This window comes from Palaemon carinicauda, chromosome 1, assembly GCF_036898095.1.
Source record: "Palaemon carinicauda isolate YSFRI2023 chromosome 1, ASM3689809v2, whole genome shotgun sequence".
Classification (NCBI taxonomy): Eukaryota; Metazoa; Arthropoda; class Malacostraca; order Decapoda; family Palaemonidae; genus Palaemon; species Palaemon carinicauda.
Window position 1 is genome coordinate 6173886 of NC_090725.1, and position 16708 is coordinate 6190593.

At 36.4% G+C, this 16708-nt stretch overlaps 1 protein-coding gene across 1 annotated transcript in view; it reads left to right on the plus strand.

Annotated features, from left to right (window-relative positions):
• The window catches only part of LOC137646248 (uncharacterized), a 261911-nt gene that overhangs the window by 83296 nt on the left and 161907 nt on the right, over positions 1 to 16708 (plus strand). Inside the window, exons 7-9 of the mRNA XM_068379370.1 lie at positions 3843 to 3923; positions 6775 to 6937; positions 11065 to 11210. Of these exons, the coding sequence (XP_068235471.1) occupies positions 3843 to 3923; positions 6775 to 6937; positions 11065 to 11210 (390 nt within the window). The remainder of the gene's footprint in view (positions 1 to 3842; positions 3924 to 6774; positions 6938 to 11064; positions 11211 to 16708) is intronic.

Consider the following 16708-nt stretch of genomic DNA (forward strand, 5'->3'; position numbering starts at 1 on the left):
ACAAGGCTGAACACAAAGCGGCCAGTCTTCTTTTCTCCAGTGCCAGACCCGGCAGCAGCTCTGGAGGACGTGTTACAACACTTGTGGGACGGCCTTGATGTGTACGTTTTCCTCCATTCAGCCTCTTGCGGCAGGTCATCAACCGTCTTCGAGGGGTGAGACAAGGATGACATTAGTGGCTCCGTGGTGGCCCAAAAAGGAGTGGTTCATAAACATAAAGAACTTAGATGTGGAACAAACGCCGTGGCCCCTGCCGCCGAGACAAGGCCTGCTAAGACAGCCCCACTTCCAGAGGTTCCATGAAGGCCTCCCAAAGCTCTCCCTTCACGCGTGGAATTCAGCGTTTGCTAAGAAGGGATTGGTACTCCAGAAGGATAGCTGCTCAGATGACGGGTAACCTCAGACAATCCTCGAAAGCCATATACCAGGCAAAGTAGGCGGCCTTCGGCAAATGGTGCACCAAGGAGGGTATAGAGCCCCTCAATGCCTGAATCCACACCATTGCAGACTTCCTAGTCCACCTGCTCCTCGATCAGGGTATGCCATTTCTGTCAGTGAAGGGATTTCTGGCGGGCTTGGGGCAGGTCTTCCTCAAGAGGTTGAACCTAGGTTCCTCCTTGCGGCTCTCAATGCTGATTAAGGGGTTTGAGCAGGCATTTCCCCCCAGTGCCCTCAAGGCACCCATGTGGGACATCTTCAAGGTCCTTGACGCTTTGAAGAAGCCTCCTTTTGAGCCTCTGGGCCAAGCTATGGACAGGGAACATACCCTTAAGATGGTGTTCCTTCTCACCCTGGCCTTGTCCGAAAGGGTAGGCGAGCTCCATGGCCTCTTAGTGAATGTCTCTCACTCACACGGGTGGAAGGAGCTAGTTTTCAAATTCATCCCCTCCTTCGTGGCGAAGACTCAAAACCTGGCAGTAGATGACTCGTGGTTCGATGAGTTTTCTATCCCCGCCATCCCCAAGACAAATGACACGGAGGACCTGCTGTTATGCCCAGTGAGGGCGGCGAGGAAATATTTCTCGAGGACCTCCACCTTCCGCCTGGCTCCTGGAGACGTTCCGTAGGGCATTCTTGGCAAAGGGTAAACCCTCCCCCAGGTCCGCCAAGTCTCAGGATATCAGGGGCATCAGCACCTCGTTTACTTTCGAAAGAAACATGGCGGTCGTCCAGGTGCTGAGAGCAGGTGTATGGACGAGACAGACAACTTTCACGGCCCACTACCTCAAAGATTGTCCCCTCAGGTCTCAGGAGGGGTTGAAGCTCTGTCCCGTCGTGGTCGCACAACAGAGGATCTAAGGGTGGCCTGTACATGACACAATCCATAGGGAACAGCAAGGGATAGAGCGTCTCAAATCCCTATCACCTTTAACTGCCATAGAATACTCTGGGAAGGAAGAAGGTGTTATCTTGGTGAGGGTTACTCTGACTACCCTATTTTTACTTTCCTTTATTGTAGCGTTTTTTCCCAACAGGCCTTACCCCTCTCCGCAGCCTTCATAACACTCTTACAGGGGTCTATTCCTCTCCTCCTAATTCTGAGGCTCCTATAACCTTGGTCCGTGGTAAGGATTCGTGTTGGAACAAATGATAATTTCTAAGAAAATTGTATTTTTCCGAACATACTTACCACGGACCAATAGTTTTAATGCTCCCCCATCTTTCCCCGCGGTAGATCCTACTGATAGGAACCGTTTGTTTTTGGGACCAGGGTAGAATGGTTAATGGTGACCTGGGAAGGTTGTCTGAGACATTCCACTAGGGCATGCTGGGAAACACAAGAAGGGTCAGTGTTGCACGCAGAGAGAGGGAGTTTGGGGTAATGGGCCTGTTGGGGGGCGGGGGGGGGGGGGACTCTGGTTGAGGAGCTGGCACAAGGGTTCCTCTTATAACCTTGGTCCGTGGTAAGTATGTTAGGAAAAATACAATTTTCTTAGAAATTGTCATTTTTTGTATAAACGAACGTCATCTGCTAAAGACTCTGTAGAGTCTCACGTTCAGATATGTTCTACTAAAAGGGCAAGATTTTTCTCCCCCGAACTTGTCGAGACTTCTCATGTCGCCGACTTCCTGGTTCCTGCCGAGATGAGACCCTTAGAGTCTACCTCAACCAAGCTTGAGGAGGAGTCTTCTTGCCTGAGAATCTTGGGACTCGTCAGGAAAGTGAACATGTAAGGGACATTCCGAAAGCCCTCTTTTCTAGAAGGCAGACCGCTGTTGACTCCTTGTTTAGGAAGGTAAATAATTCAAAGCAACACCCTGAGTTGCCATGATGATGTTAGACCTAGAAGACTATTCATGCAACCACAGACTTGAAAGTTATTCCTCCTGCCTTTTTGAAACAGGAAATTTTACATGAAAGAGGGAGCCCATCCCTCTACTCTTCCCCTACATCTTGAGTTAGTGACCCTGATCCCCGGTGAGGTCAGCAGAATGGCTCGCATAACAACTTTCAGTTTTCTTGGCCTCGGAGCCTATAAATATGGAGGCAGCGACAATGACAGTTTTGCAGGCATCCTCATGGTTAGACCACAGACTAGTATGCTTTCATATTTTGCAGTATCTCAGAATCTTGTGGATTGCAAGATAGGAAAGCAATATGAAGAACTTGCCTTTTCAGATGCAAAGGTAATGGAATTTTTAGTATACCAAGCTGCATTCTAATGGAGTAACTGTTTACTAAAACAAGAGAATGCAGTGGTCAACAAGTTAGTCAGGCATATGGCCTCCAAAGACTCTATGTCTTTGTGAAATACCTCGCTGACACCGAGTGCCTCTTTCCCTTAGACAAAATAGATACAGTAGTAGCCAAGTGGGAAAAGGCGAGTCAGGCTTCCTCCTTCAGTAGAGCTACCACCTTTAAACAACCTTCTACAGTCCCTACTAAATGTAAGAACTAGCCCCAAAGGTAGGTTAATAACAACAGTTTTCAGTGTAAGAGATCAACTGACCAGAACTAGCCTTTTCACTAAAGGTATCAAGGCAAAGGTGAGGTAGACGAGAATCTCGTTAGGCTGTTAGGGAATGCCTGTTGAGTCAATGGACAAGTTGGCAATTTCATAGGGCAGAATCTTAGACAGTGGAGGTTCTTTGCATTGGATACTGCCTCCCATTCACCAACTTCTCCCTCCTTTCACTCCAGTGCTGATGAGTCACTCATTATAGACGAGATGATCCATCAATGAGCTACTACTTTAGGAGGAGGTCACATAGATGTTAGCCAAGAAAGCGATTCAAGAGGTCCACGACTCGTCTCCGGGGTTTCTACAGCAACTTGTTCCTGGCACAGAAGCTGTCAGGAGGTTTGAGACCAGTTATCGACCTGTCCCATCTGAACAAGCAATAAGACGGAATGATTTCTTACTGTCCATAGTACTAAAAGACACATACTTCTAAATTCCAATTAACCGGAACCCGAGGAAGTAACTTCGGTTTTCCTGGGAACAAGAAAGATTCAGTTCGGGTTCCCTGTTTCAGACTTTCCTCAGCACTTGAAGTGCTTACGAGTGTTCACACTTTAGTTATTGGTTTTAAATTAAGTACAGTATTATTTTTTTACCAAGAAGAATACGGATAGACCCCGTATTGCATTATATCATGGGACCTGAATGTAATAGTTTGGACAAGAATCTATGTGTATAGTTATTATTGTAAGGTAGAATGGTTATTTGCATGCATTCCATATGGTATTATATCTATAATGTTAGAAAATAGTTTTCAGGAAAGTAAGTAAACTATTACTGGTGAAGCCTACAATATTTAATCGATAATTGCAATTTTTTTTATAGGCAACAATCTTTTACTGAATTACTTCCACTTTTAAAATGAACTTTACTTTTCAGATACTTCGTGTCTATGTCAACAAACTTATAGATTTAAGAGTGTTATTTACCAGAGATGAAACAACTTTGAGTAAATTTCAGGTAAGATGAGGAAAGTAAAGCTCTTTACTATTTATATTTACAGTAACTTTTAAATAAAACCAAAAGGCATTTTAAGTGTATTTTTCTGTTAGAATATATCTCTGTTATCTAACTTAAATGTGGGAATTTTGTATGATAAATGATAAGTCTTTCAGAAAAATAATGTGGCCTCACTACATCTCTCTTTGATATTACAGGAAATCCATTGCTATCCAGGAATTTTAATTTATAAGCTAACTTGAATGGAATGTATAATAATGGTAGTGGTCAATTAAGCAATATTATGGTTCAGGGATAGTTTTACATTAAATTTCTAACCATAAATATGTGCCTTGGAAGACCGCGGAAGTAGCAGCAATAGGGGATTCAGCGTTATGAAGCTTCATCTCTCATGGATAACAAGGGAGGGTGGGCTGTGGCACCCCTAGCAGTACCAGCCAAACCGGGTTGGGTCCCTTGTCAGACTGGGAGGAACGTAGAGAGGAGAGAACCCCTTTTTTTGTTTCATTTGTTTGATGTCAGCTACCCCCCAAAATAGGGAGAAGGGCCTTGGTACTGTATATGTATGTATGATGTGTGTATATATATATATATATATATATATATATATATATATATATATATATATATATATATATATATATATATATATATATATATATATATTTATATATATATATATATATATATATATATATATATATATATATATATATATATATATATAATGTTATTTTTATTATTATTATTAATTGTTAAGCTACAACGCAAGTTCAAAAAGCAGGATGCTATAAGCCCAAGGGCTCTAACAGGAAAAATGGCTCAGTGATGAAAGGAAACAAAGAAAAAAAATTTTAAGAGGAGTAACAACATGAAAATGAAAATCTCCTATATAAACTATAAAAACTTTAACAAAAGAAGAGGAAGAGAAATAAGACAGAAAAGCGTGCCCGAGGGTACCCTCAAGCACGAGAACTCTAACCAAAGACATCGGAACACCATGGTACAGAGGCTATGCCACTACGCAAGATTAGAGAACAACAGTTTATATATATATATATATATATATATATATATATATATATATATATATGTATGTATATATATATATATGTATATATATATGTATATATATATATATATATATATATATATATATATATATATATATATATATATATATATATATATATATATATATATATATTTTACTGTATACCATTATGTATTTTTTATTACTATTTATATCTAATTTTGATTAGTAACATATAAACTATTAATCAAGGTTAATGTCAAACTTAACAACAAAAAAGCATTTTCACCATTTGAAGTTCTGATGCTACTAATTCAATTATGATAGGAAGATCCTTCCAGTGTGTTTTTTCATAGTTGCATTAAGCTCCTAGAATATGTAGTGTGTAGTGTAGAGCCTTATGAAAGGAAAGCCATGAATATGAAATTTAGTGTCACGTCACCGAGTGGTAATATTGGCATAAGGCTTAAAAATATCGGAAGTAAGGATAATGATAGCTGTTACTTTGTTTCTTATTAAACAGTATGTGTATTTGATAAAAAGTAATTCGCAAGATTATTGAGCACATATCTAATTAGTTACAGTAGCGTTGAATTTCATTGAAAATGTTAAAGTCACAAATTATAAAGTTGAATTGAAAATGCAAAATCTTCTAAGTGCCCCTTAATAGTGCATCAAAGTTACAAAGTTGTAGGGTCTGGCAACGGAGAGAGACACAACATGGTTTTTCGAAAGTTACTGAGAAATCTGCATTATAAAAATACCAGGATCGAGGTCCGATGTTAGGACGGTACTAGCAATCTTTTAACTAACTGACTGACATCTGGACCATGCTTCCTCCTTATCTCTGGCACGAACCCGGATGGGGTATCATGGGTGTCTACTAAGGTTAAGGAAGGGGTGGCTGTCCCAATTCTCCAACCCTTTACGTTTCCGCTGCTGCCTCCTCTCCGTCTCCAGCCCTGGGGGAAAGGGATGTGATTCAGCAATATGACAGATCAGCAAAACATGGGCGCAATCCACCACAACACTTGGCTAACGCCGATTGAGCAATTCAGAGCTTCAAAGATTAAAAAGCAACGGTTTTGTGCCTGCATTCGTCTCGTTATCGTTCATTTTCTTTAGTTTGTTTATATTCACTCCCTATCCTGTGACATTAGCACCATGCCTTTGTACTACTAATTAGATGGTATAATGTGGGAAGATGTTAATGCAAAGAATTTCCAGATCATTATTATTATTAATATTATTATTAATCTTATAATTATTATTACTACCTATTACTTGTTATTTGAATAAATATTTAACTTCATTTGCAAATAGCTCCATTTGCAGTGGTGCTAGAGAATAATATCCAGATTAGGCGTAAGGAATTTAATAGACTAATTTTCTTTCATGCGAGGGTTTGTACACTTTAATTTAGTTAAATGAGAGTGAATTAAGAGTTTTTTTTTTTTACTCATGTTCAGTTGGGAGCTGTAATGTGTTATCCACTTTTGATTTCATTAATTTACTTTTTATTAATTATAGTATACAATGCTTAAATTGTCGTATCTATTATTTCCAGTACATAGATATATATTAAATTTTGTAGTTTATAATTATATTTTATCATGATGTGTTGTATGAAGAAGGGAAATATAATAAGACTATAGGTTATTAATAATTCTGTTATTTAGTTAGATAACACAGGTACTAGTTGATACAGTATTTATGATAACTTATGAGAATTTTAGCTGTCAGCAGTGGGGCATTTTATTTATATAAGATATAGAGGTTTGTAGTCTGTTGGGAAAGTTATAATTTTTTTTTTTTCAGATTCTTCAAGCTCGTGATGCTTTCCGTCAGAATCCACCAGAAAATTTGCCCCGTCACAGATTTGGAGTAGTAGAGGGTTTATTTGCTCTCTGTGTGACACTCTATCATGCTTTTGACTTGATGTTGTTGCATGGAGCCAGGTCTTCATATAAATTTTTGAAAGGTAATAATTTTTTTAATTTACATTTTTATTGATAACTAGCCCCTCAGTGTATCACCGTAGTCAGAGGTCAAACCTGATAAGTCACAAAATCTAAGAATTAATATAGACCGCATATATTGTACAATTTAGGCATCAACATTAATTCTATATAATTTATAGATTAAACTAAGTAACTTTTTATAATTATCCTTGAATATTAGAAATTCATCAGCGTAATGCACAATGTCTTAAATGATAATCTTGCATAAACCACTGTAATAAAGAATCCGACTGTCAAAGACATCTGATAAGTTTACCTCTCGAAAGGTTTGATAGTTTCATGTATTTAAAGGAATGAGCTGATTGCTTGGGTGTTAGTAAAGGCAGTTAGTATAACAAGATTTCAAGTGCAATATTACAATTTATTGTAACTTGAAAATATACCAGTAACACAAAGAAAGTTAATTTATATCCAAATTTTTTATTAATATTTACATACTTATGAAATCTAATTGTAAATTTCTTTGGCCAAACTTTTTATGCCCTATATTTATTACTTATAGAAGCTTTTATTATTCTAATGAGTCTTCTACCTGAATTCATTGCATTATTCTTTCAAGTGCAAGCCTATTAAAAAAATAAAGACTAATTTCTCCCTAATAGACTTGTTCATCCCTTAATTTTGTGAAATCATTAGGTAAAGGAGCCTTCCCATACAAAAGTCTTGTTCTTTGTCTTTGATTCATGCCTTTACAAATAGGCAGATTAATAGTAAGTGCAGCAATTATTGGCTATTCCTGTACCATTAGGTATCTCAAGCGCTCTTTCAACAACGTTACAGATAACCTTTTAAGAAACACCACTAACGCCATCTTAATTGGGATATCATACCCCGAAATATCAGCAAACCAGAAGGACAATGAAGATCTACAGTACCTTCAACAGGAAAGTCCCTCCCTTTTGTTGAGAAATGTCATCCTAGAGGATGGAGAGATAACCTTTACCTGCGAGACAAGTACGAGATGTCCACGCTCCTATCTTTCATTGGTTTAGAGGAGGAACGCTTTCATCCTCCCCCATAATTCATCCCACCCTTCTGGCTGCTTCACCGCCTGCATCTTAACCGAGTTATGCACTTATAGGGCAGTGAAGACAGGCATCAAGAAATAGGCTTGTGAATGTCTTCCCTGTCAGACATAAAACATCACAAGGCATACAGAATCCTGGGTAGGAGAATTCAAGACAGCCACTGGCTACCTCTCTCATATTCATGTCCACATTGTGGGATCCCTACCCTTCTCCAAGAGATGTAGATACATTTTCACCATCATCATCCGGAATATCAGGTGGCCCAAGACTACCTGTGTACCGGCAGACGGAAGAAATCTGTTTAGAAACTTGAGTCAATTAGGTCAGCAAACAGAGTTATCCAATACATAACCAGTGATAAGAGGCTAATTTCGTGTCAGCCCTATGTAGTTCCCTCACCTTCAGCCTCGGGAGAAAATTAAACCAAACGATGATATACAACCCAGAAGACGATGCCGTTCTCAAGGCTTTCTATGACTCCCTTAAAGAATAAGGATAAAGTTTATATAGATTTTTGCTAATTTCAAAGAAGAATCAGATACAAGATGATCTAAACACTTCAAATCTTGTTATTTAATTAATTCAATCAGGATACAAAGCCTAAATCCTATTCATTAATCTGCAAAAGCTATTTTCCTGAAACTCTCCTTCCAAGTCCAAATAAGATACCTGATTAGTTTGAGATAGTGAAAGAGACGTAGCTTCATGTTTCTCATTTGATACATTTTCAGACTTGTTAAAAGGCTCTCTTGCATAAATGTTAGAGGATGGACCAAGAGAAAGTGAAATGCTTCTAAGGGGCAATATGTTATGGGTAGGCACACTGGAGGAAGTAGAAGCTACGGCTTTGCTACACCTGGTCTAACATTATGAAACTCAACACAAAAATTTGCCTTCTTTCAAGACATTGGCAGTATGCCAGATGTAAGAGTAGTGTGTAAACAAGCTAGTAGATTCTGGTATTCACCTGTGCTCAGGAGACTAGCAAAGCCTGTCCTGTTTTAAGAGATTCTTTACACCCCTGAGAAGAATTTGAAACTTTTATGATATTATACACAGTAACCATTAAAGGTTCTTTGAGCTGTGATTGAAGAGACAATAAGCTTTTCAATATTCTCAAGATTACCATTTAACAAATCAGTCACCTCTCATCCCTTTCAAATCACCAAGAATAAAATATTCTAAACCATGAATACCTAAATTACTAACTTTCCCCAATGAGGAACACATAGACTGAATGAGAGGGGAAAGGGAAAGAGAACTGACCCAAAATTTGACTCTTATTTGACTCTTATTCCCATTTCTACCCTAGCTCTAGTTTCAGCCAAAAGCTAAAAATCAGCCATAAGCTCCTCTGGTGAGTTATTGCACCCAGAGCAATGGATGAGGAAGGAGCATTAGAGTCATGCAAGTAATGTCTTTTGAATGAAGATGAACTTTATCTGATAAAAAGTATATTACCTGTGCAATTCTCATAAGACCTAACCTACGACTTTGGAGATATACCTCAAATATTCTTAACAAAAAGAAGTGAACACAAGCCACAAAAATTACACAAACAAAAGTAGGGAAAAGAGTTCTAGCTGCGAGTACAATTTTGAATAGAATAAATCAAATGCCTTTGAGAGTCAGAGGGTGTTATGTAATAGCTCTATCTATACAATGGCTCCTCTTACCCATTGGAATCAAGGGTTCTACAAACAATAGGTAGAAAAGCTTATTATTTTACCAGCCAAGCTTTTCCTTCTTTGTATAAATAGCTCTTGAATCCATGGTAGATTAATGAAAATAGTTAATGTTTCCCTCTTACTCAAAAAGCTATTATAATACTGATCTACATATAGTTTTCCTATTAGTTGTTGTAAATATAAAGGGTTTTCTTTGTTTTTAAGTTTTTTAACATAATTTAATATCAAATACAGTATACCTAACTTCAAACATTCATTTTTATTTGCTTAAATGTAATTGTTCTTGAGCTTTTGGGCATTAGAACTAGCACTTTGTGTTGAGAAAAAGGTATTCACTCTCTTGACCATATGAGTGTGTAAACATTGTGAATGACTCCCCTTTTTTGCTATGAACAAATAGAATTTTGTTAGCTATGAATGAAAATAATTTAGTGTATCATAGGTTAGAATAAAATCAATGATTATAGGTTAAAGATTAGGTGTTACTATATATAATAATATAGTAATATTATACCTCTCTTATTTGGCAACTTAAAATAAAAAACTTTTATCTTTACGTAGTGTTTTTAAAGATATCATTAAATGATAATCTGAAGTATTCACAACTCTTCAAAATTTTTCTCATATGTGTAAAGGATTAAGAGGATAGTTTCTCTTGTCCTTAATACCTGAAGTCTGATGTTGAAGATGGTAGTAGGAGGGGAGTTTTCTTGGTTTTTGGGAGTATGTATGCTAATCACTCTCATTTTTGTTTGCCTAGTATTTTTTTTTGGCCTCGTGTAATAACCACATACTGTATATTCTTTTTACAATGATACCAATATGGATGGGCATGTATACTGTAATTGAATCCAGGATAAGGAAATTTTACTGTATATGGTACTGTACGGTAAAAGAAATAATCATTTGCAGTCTTTTTATTGTTTACTTATTGTTAAGGCTTGTGTTTAATTTTCATCAGGAACAAGTGTAATGTTTTATTTTATTTACTTTATAAATCACGCCTTCTGAGTAAACCTCATGATCTTGGTAAAATAAGCTACAGTATGTTACATTTGTACCAAACTCAGATGGTAGAAGTTATAAAATTCAAATGTAATTTCAACATTATTAGTTATTGGGAGACATTTTATAAGTTTTTGACATGGAGATAATCAGTTCATCTCTAAATACATATTAAGATATTATTTTCTTAAATATCAGTTATTTCTCTTCTTATAAATGTAGGGAAAAGGTTATTAGGACCTATGATTTAATTAATAAAATTTTGGAGTTGGTGTTCTCTCGTATGATGGATTTCCAGAATTTTCTTTGGTTTTCTAGTTATCTACAATGAAGATTATATTGCTTGAGCTAGTTTTACATTTGCAGGTACACTAGAAGGTGACAAGAGCAAAAGTTTTGCCAGAGCAGAACTTCTTCGCAATGGTGTGTTTACGCAACTAATGGATGACTTGTCCAAAAAGTTTGAAGTTGATGGTAACCAATCGGTAAATTCTTCTAGTGCTCATCCCCAGGTTTGTATATTATTATTATTATTATTATTAAATGCTAAGCTACAACCCTAGTTGGAAAAGCAGGATGCTATAAGCCCAGGGGCCCCAACAGGGAAAATAGCCCAGTGAGGAAAGGAAATAAGGAAAAATAAAATATTTTAGGAATAGTAACAATATTCAAATAAATATTTCCTATTTAAACTATAAAAACTTTAAGAAAACAAGAGGAAGAGGAACTAGATAGTAAAGTGTGCCTGAGTGTACCCTCAAGCAAGAGAACTCTAACCCAAGGCAGTGTAAGACCATGGTACAGAGGCTATGGCACTACCAAAGAATAGAGAACAATGGTTTGATTTTGGAGTGTCCTTCTCCTAGAAGAGCTGCTTACCATAGCTAAAGAGTCTCTTCTACCCTTACCAAGAGGAAAGGAGCCACTGAACAATTACAGTGCAGTAGTTAACCCCTTGTGTTATTATTTGTCTATAAGTACAGTATAAACTCACAATATTGGACTCTTTTATAATGGATTATGGATGTAACAAACAGAATCCAGGTAACCCAAATCAAGTCCAGGTAGTGTTGTAAAGGTAAGTCACTGGAAGAAAAGGAAAGAAGCACTTGGGTTATTTCTCTGAGTTAGCAGCTAGAGTGGATATGAATGTTTTGAGGTGGTTTGGCCATGTTGAGAGAATGGAAAATGGCTGTCTGCTAAAGAAGGTGATGAATGCAAGAGTTGATGGGAGAAATACAAGAGGAAGGCCAAGGTTTGGGTGGATGGATGGAGTGAAGAAAGCTCTGGGTGATAGGAGGATAGATGTGAGAGAGGCAAGAGAGCGTGCTAGAAATAAGAATGAATGGCGAGTGATTGTGACGCAGTTCCGGTAGGCCCTGCTGCTACCTTCGATGCCTTTGATGACCGCGGAGGTAGCAGCAGTAGGGGATTCAGCATTATGTTAAGCTTCATCTGTGGTGGATAATGTGGGAGGTTGGGCTGTGACACCCTAGCAGTACCAGCTGAACTCGGTTGAGTCCCTTGTTAGGCTGGAGGAACGTAGAGAGTAGAGGTCCCCTTTTTGTTTTGTTTCATTTGTTGATGTCGGCTACACCCAAAAATTGGGGGAAGGGCCTTGGTATATGGATGGACATATACAGTATGTATTTATATTTTTGAAAGGGAAATAACTAGCCATCAAATAGAAAGGAATATGCTACAATCAGCCATACCTGTTGGTTGGACTGATTGCACAGGTCAATATCAGACTCTTTATAGAAGCCGAAGTATTATATTTATGATATCTGTCAGAATAAAATCTTAATTACATTGCAATCGTTGATTAAGATGATAGATATTTCTTATATGAAAATAAACAGTTTATAACTGGAATTATTTAATAGAAGTTTGGATGAGGGTGAATCAGTTGTAGACATTTAGATATTTATATCCATAAAGATTAACACACACATAAGCATATATATATATATATATATATATATATATATATATATATATATATATATATACATATATAAACATATATATGTATATATATATATATATATGTATGTATATGCATGTATATATGCATATATATATATATATATATATATATATATATATATATATATATATATGTGTGTATGTATATACATATACATATACATATATATATGCGTCAATAGGAGGCGTACATACAGGTATACCTCACCTTACGTCGGTAATTGGTTTCAGGAATAAGTTTGAAAACGACTTAAGTCGAATTTACTTGTTACTAGGCTAAACCACAAAGAACCATTCCCAGTTATGTATCTTATTTATAAATGCAATTTGAATATATGATTACCCGGTAATAAGAATTTATTTAAGCTTACAAGCAAATAAATATTAGTTTTTAATTTAGTATAAAAAAGTAGTCTAATTTAATATAGATTTTTAGAATTTAGGATGTTTGCAGTACAATTGGCACCAAAACTGATGCAACAAATTGCAAAATTCATCGTACGTACTCCGTTAGAAACTCTCTCTCTCTCTCTCTCTCTCTCTCTCTCTCTCTCTCTCTCTCTCTCTCTCTCTCTCTCTCTCTCTCTCTCTCTCTCGTGTTACAAGCGGAGTACCTCAAGGATCTGCCCTTGGCGTATTGCTATTTCTGATCTACATTAACGACGTAGATTTAGGATTAACTAGTAGAATAGCCAAATTTGCCGACGATACTAATTTAGGCATAAATGATGCGATCTCAGAAAACGTAGAAGCCTTATGAGAGGATCTAGGAAAGCTAGGAGAATGTCCAGAAAATGGCAAATGCCTTTCAATTGTGGGAAATGTAAAGTCATGCACATAAGTTATAGTAACCCACAGTCAGATTACTCACAGCTTGGGTAATGAAATAGAAAGTGTGGACCAAGTGGAAGATCTCGGTATTATTATCAGCAAAGATTTAAAGTTCACCAAACAGAGTATAAAAGCTGAAAAGAAAGCTCAGAAACTATTAGGCTACATAAAAAGGCAATTCAAATACAGAAATGAAGACACTGTACTACAGCTGTACACATCACTAGTAATATCCCATCTAGAATATGGAGGCTAATTCTGGGCTCCAAGTATTCAGTAGGATATAGATAGACTGGAAGCAGTACAAGCTAGGGTCACCAAATTAGTTCCAACACTAAGGTTATTTGGATATAGACAGAGGCTGGAACGTTTGAACTTATTCGATCTACAAGCTCGACGACCAGGGCTGTGGAGTTGGAGTTGGAATCGAGGAGTTGAAGCAATTTTGAGTCTGAGGAGTCGGAGTTGGGGTCGTTAAAATTGTCCTGACTCTGACTCCGATTGGATCTGAATTGCTTTATAACTCAAATACCGTATATACTTGCGTAACATATGAGTTTTGAAGCTAAATTCAAGAAGGTGGCATCATACACGTTATATAAAATTAACATATGCACTCTTGGACTAGGCTACGTCTTTGATCAAACAGTATATCCATTTATTCTGGTAAAAACATGAAGCTATATTTGAAATAAACCAGATTTTGATCAAACTGATGTTATGCTTAATTATTTCCAACAATAATGCATGTATTAACCACATTTTAGTATCGTATTTATAAATAAAATCATAGTGAATTATAATCTTCCTCACTGTTTACGTTTATATAATCTTTTCTGCTGTTTGTGTTTTTAAGTTGATCGTCATTCCTCTACTCTTTCCAAATCAGCTGATTAAGGCAATCTACAGAAGGATATTTCATATTTCTTAAAAGTAAGAATTATTACTAGATCTATCATCTTCTAATTAGGAAACTAATGTCAATAGTTTTATTTGAAATACTTCTCTCATATTTTGTTTACTTTCAAGTTGAATCGCATATAGAAGTTAACCGGAGTTTCGTTCATGTTGCCGATGCACAATAATTTAAATTTTTTTTAGCTCTATGGTGCTTGATTATAAAGCTTACGAAATTATTTATTATATCGTGTTATACCAAAACTATATTCTCTGTTCTTAGACACTTTGTAACTATATTCAAAATTTGGCATTTACATTTAGGTTCCCACTAAAGTTTCCTTTTGTTTCCTTCAGTTTCAGACAGCTCTCCCCGATTCCAAACAGAATAGCGGTTATGAATATTATTTGTTTTCTCGCCTTCATTTACAGTTGTTAGTTTGTATTTGGCTGCGTATTTTCTTGATCTTTTCTCCACAGTGAACTAGTGTACAATGTAAAAATGTCAGTCTTATGCTTCTTTGTTTACTATTGTACAGTGATTGATATGCAAACAAAACAACTGCTATTTGATTCATTTGTTCATAACAAAACAATTTTTTTTTTTTGGGGGGGGGCTGTATGCGTTTACGCAATGATTATGATGTTACTTCCGATACTTTTATCCTATCTTTTAATTTTCTAACCCACTGAAGTGGGAGATGGGATAAAAAATGGAGTATAAAAGTTAGTCTGTTGTAATTTGGTTTCTCAAATGATTGTATTAATCCTTGGAATAGGAAATAAAGGATAGATTGTTTACAGTTAGGAAATGTAAGCGAACGCATTTATATTGGCAAACAGGTGCCTTTCCATCAGAAGGGATTTTATCAATTCAATCAAAATAGTTCATTACATTCTGACACTTATCCATTCAATGGTAAATGTGCCTTAGATTATGTTCAGAGAGAGAGAGAGAGAGAGAGAGTGTGTGTGTGTGTGTGTGTGTGTGTGTATGTGTTGCACATTTATCGTATACATTGAAAATCTATATGGTAAATTATATAGTATACAGTATTATCGTAAGTCGATGGTCCATGTGTAAAATTGTAAATTTTTTGAGTGTGTTCAAATATAAGAATGCGCGAGTGATACATAAAATAGCATGTAAGAAACAGAATTCTTAAGGAAAAGAGGCACTCAATGAACTAGCAACACTCAAGCTTTGACATGGAATTAATGAACCAGAGGCTCCTCAACCGCCAGCCAAAGAAACTGAAAGCACTGATGGTGCAAAAGTAGACTTTGATTTCTACTTGGAGCCAATAGAACAAACACATGTTTAGCGTCGTCGAAGCGAAGATGTACCAGACAACAAGATGATGAAATTAAAATTAAGATTTTTCCGATCCTTTAAATGAAATAGAAAAGTTTGATCTAATTATGAAAATGACAGTAGAAGAAGCCATCCCAGCTTGTCCACAGATCATCCGTGATGTAGCCAGAACTCTGACAGCAATGCCCCCCTCCCAAGTCAGTGTTGAAAGACTTTTCTGCACCGTAAATAATCAGATCAGATCCAATAGCTTCAATAAAGGAAGATCTAACCGAGGCAATTTTGTTTCTAAGAAAAAACGTTTAAGCCTTATCAAATTCCATGAGTTTAGAAATATCATTTTTATTTTTTCATATGTGTGATTTTATTTATTAAGTTATTTAGTGACTTCCTACTGATAAAAAAGATTAATTTAAAGTTTGTTTTCATTCAATATTGAATATTATAAATGTCCACTAAAGTGGAGCTGGTTTTCTTCATAATACAACATTTGTTTGATATGAGTATGGGTTTATTTTCTCTAAATCTGTATCTTCATCGGTTTCATTTTACCAGGACTGTACAATGGACAGTAATTAAGAAAAGGCAGTTACTTAGCAACAGACATGTCGATAGTATACTTTACATGTAGTAGAAAAAAAATTATTTGTTTTCTAGCAATGTATAGGGTATAATAGATTTTGGAGTAAATATTGTATAAAGGAGTCGGAGTCGGAGTCGTAAGTACCAAAAAGAGAGGAGTCGGAGTAGGAGTCAAAAGGTTTGGTACCGACTCCACATCCTTGTCGACGACTAAGGGACAGTTAATAGGGGCATTCAAAATTCCTAAAGGAATAACAAATGTAGATTACAACAATCTATTCACACTTAGCACAAATCAGTCCAGAGGAAACGGATACAAACTGGAATTGAAAAGATACAACACCACTCAATGTGGCAATCTCTTCACATGCAAAATAGCAAATACTATCATACTGT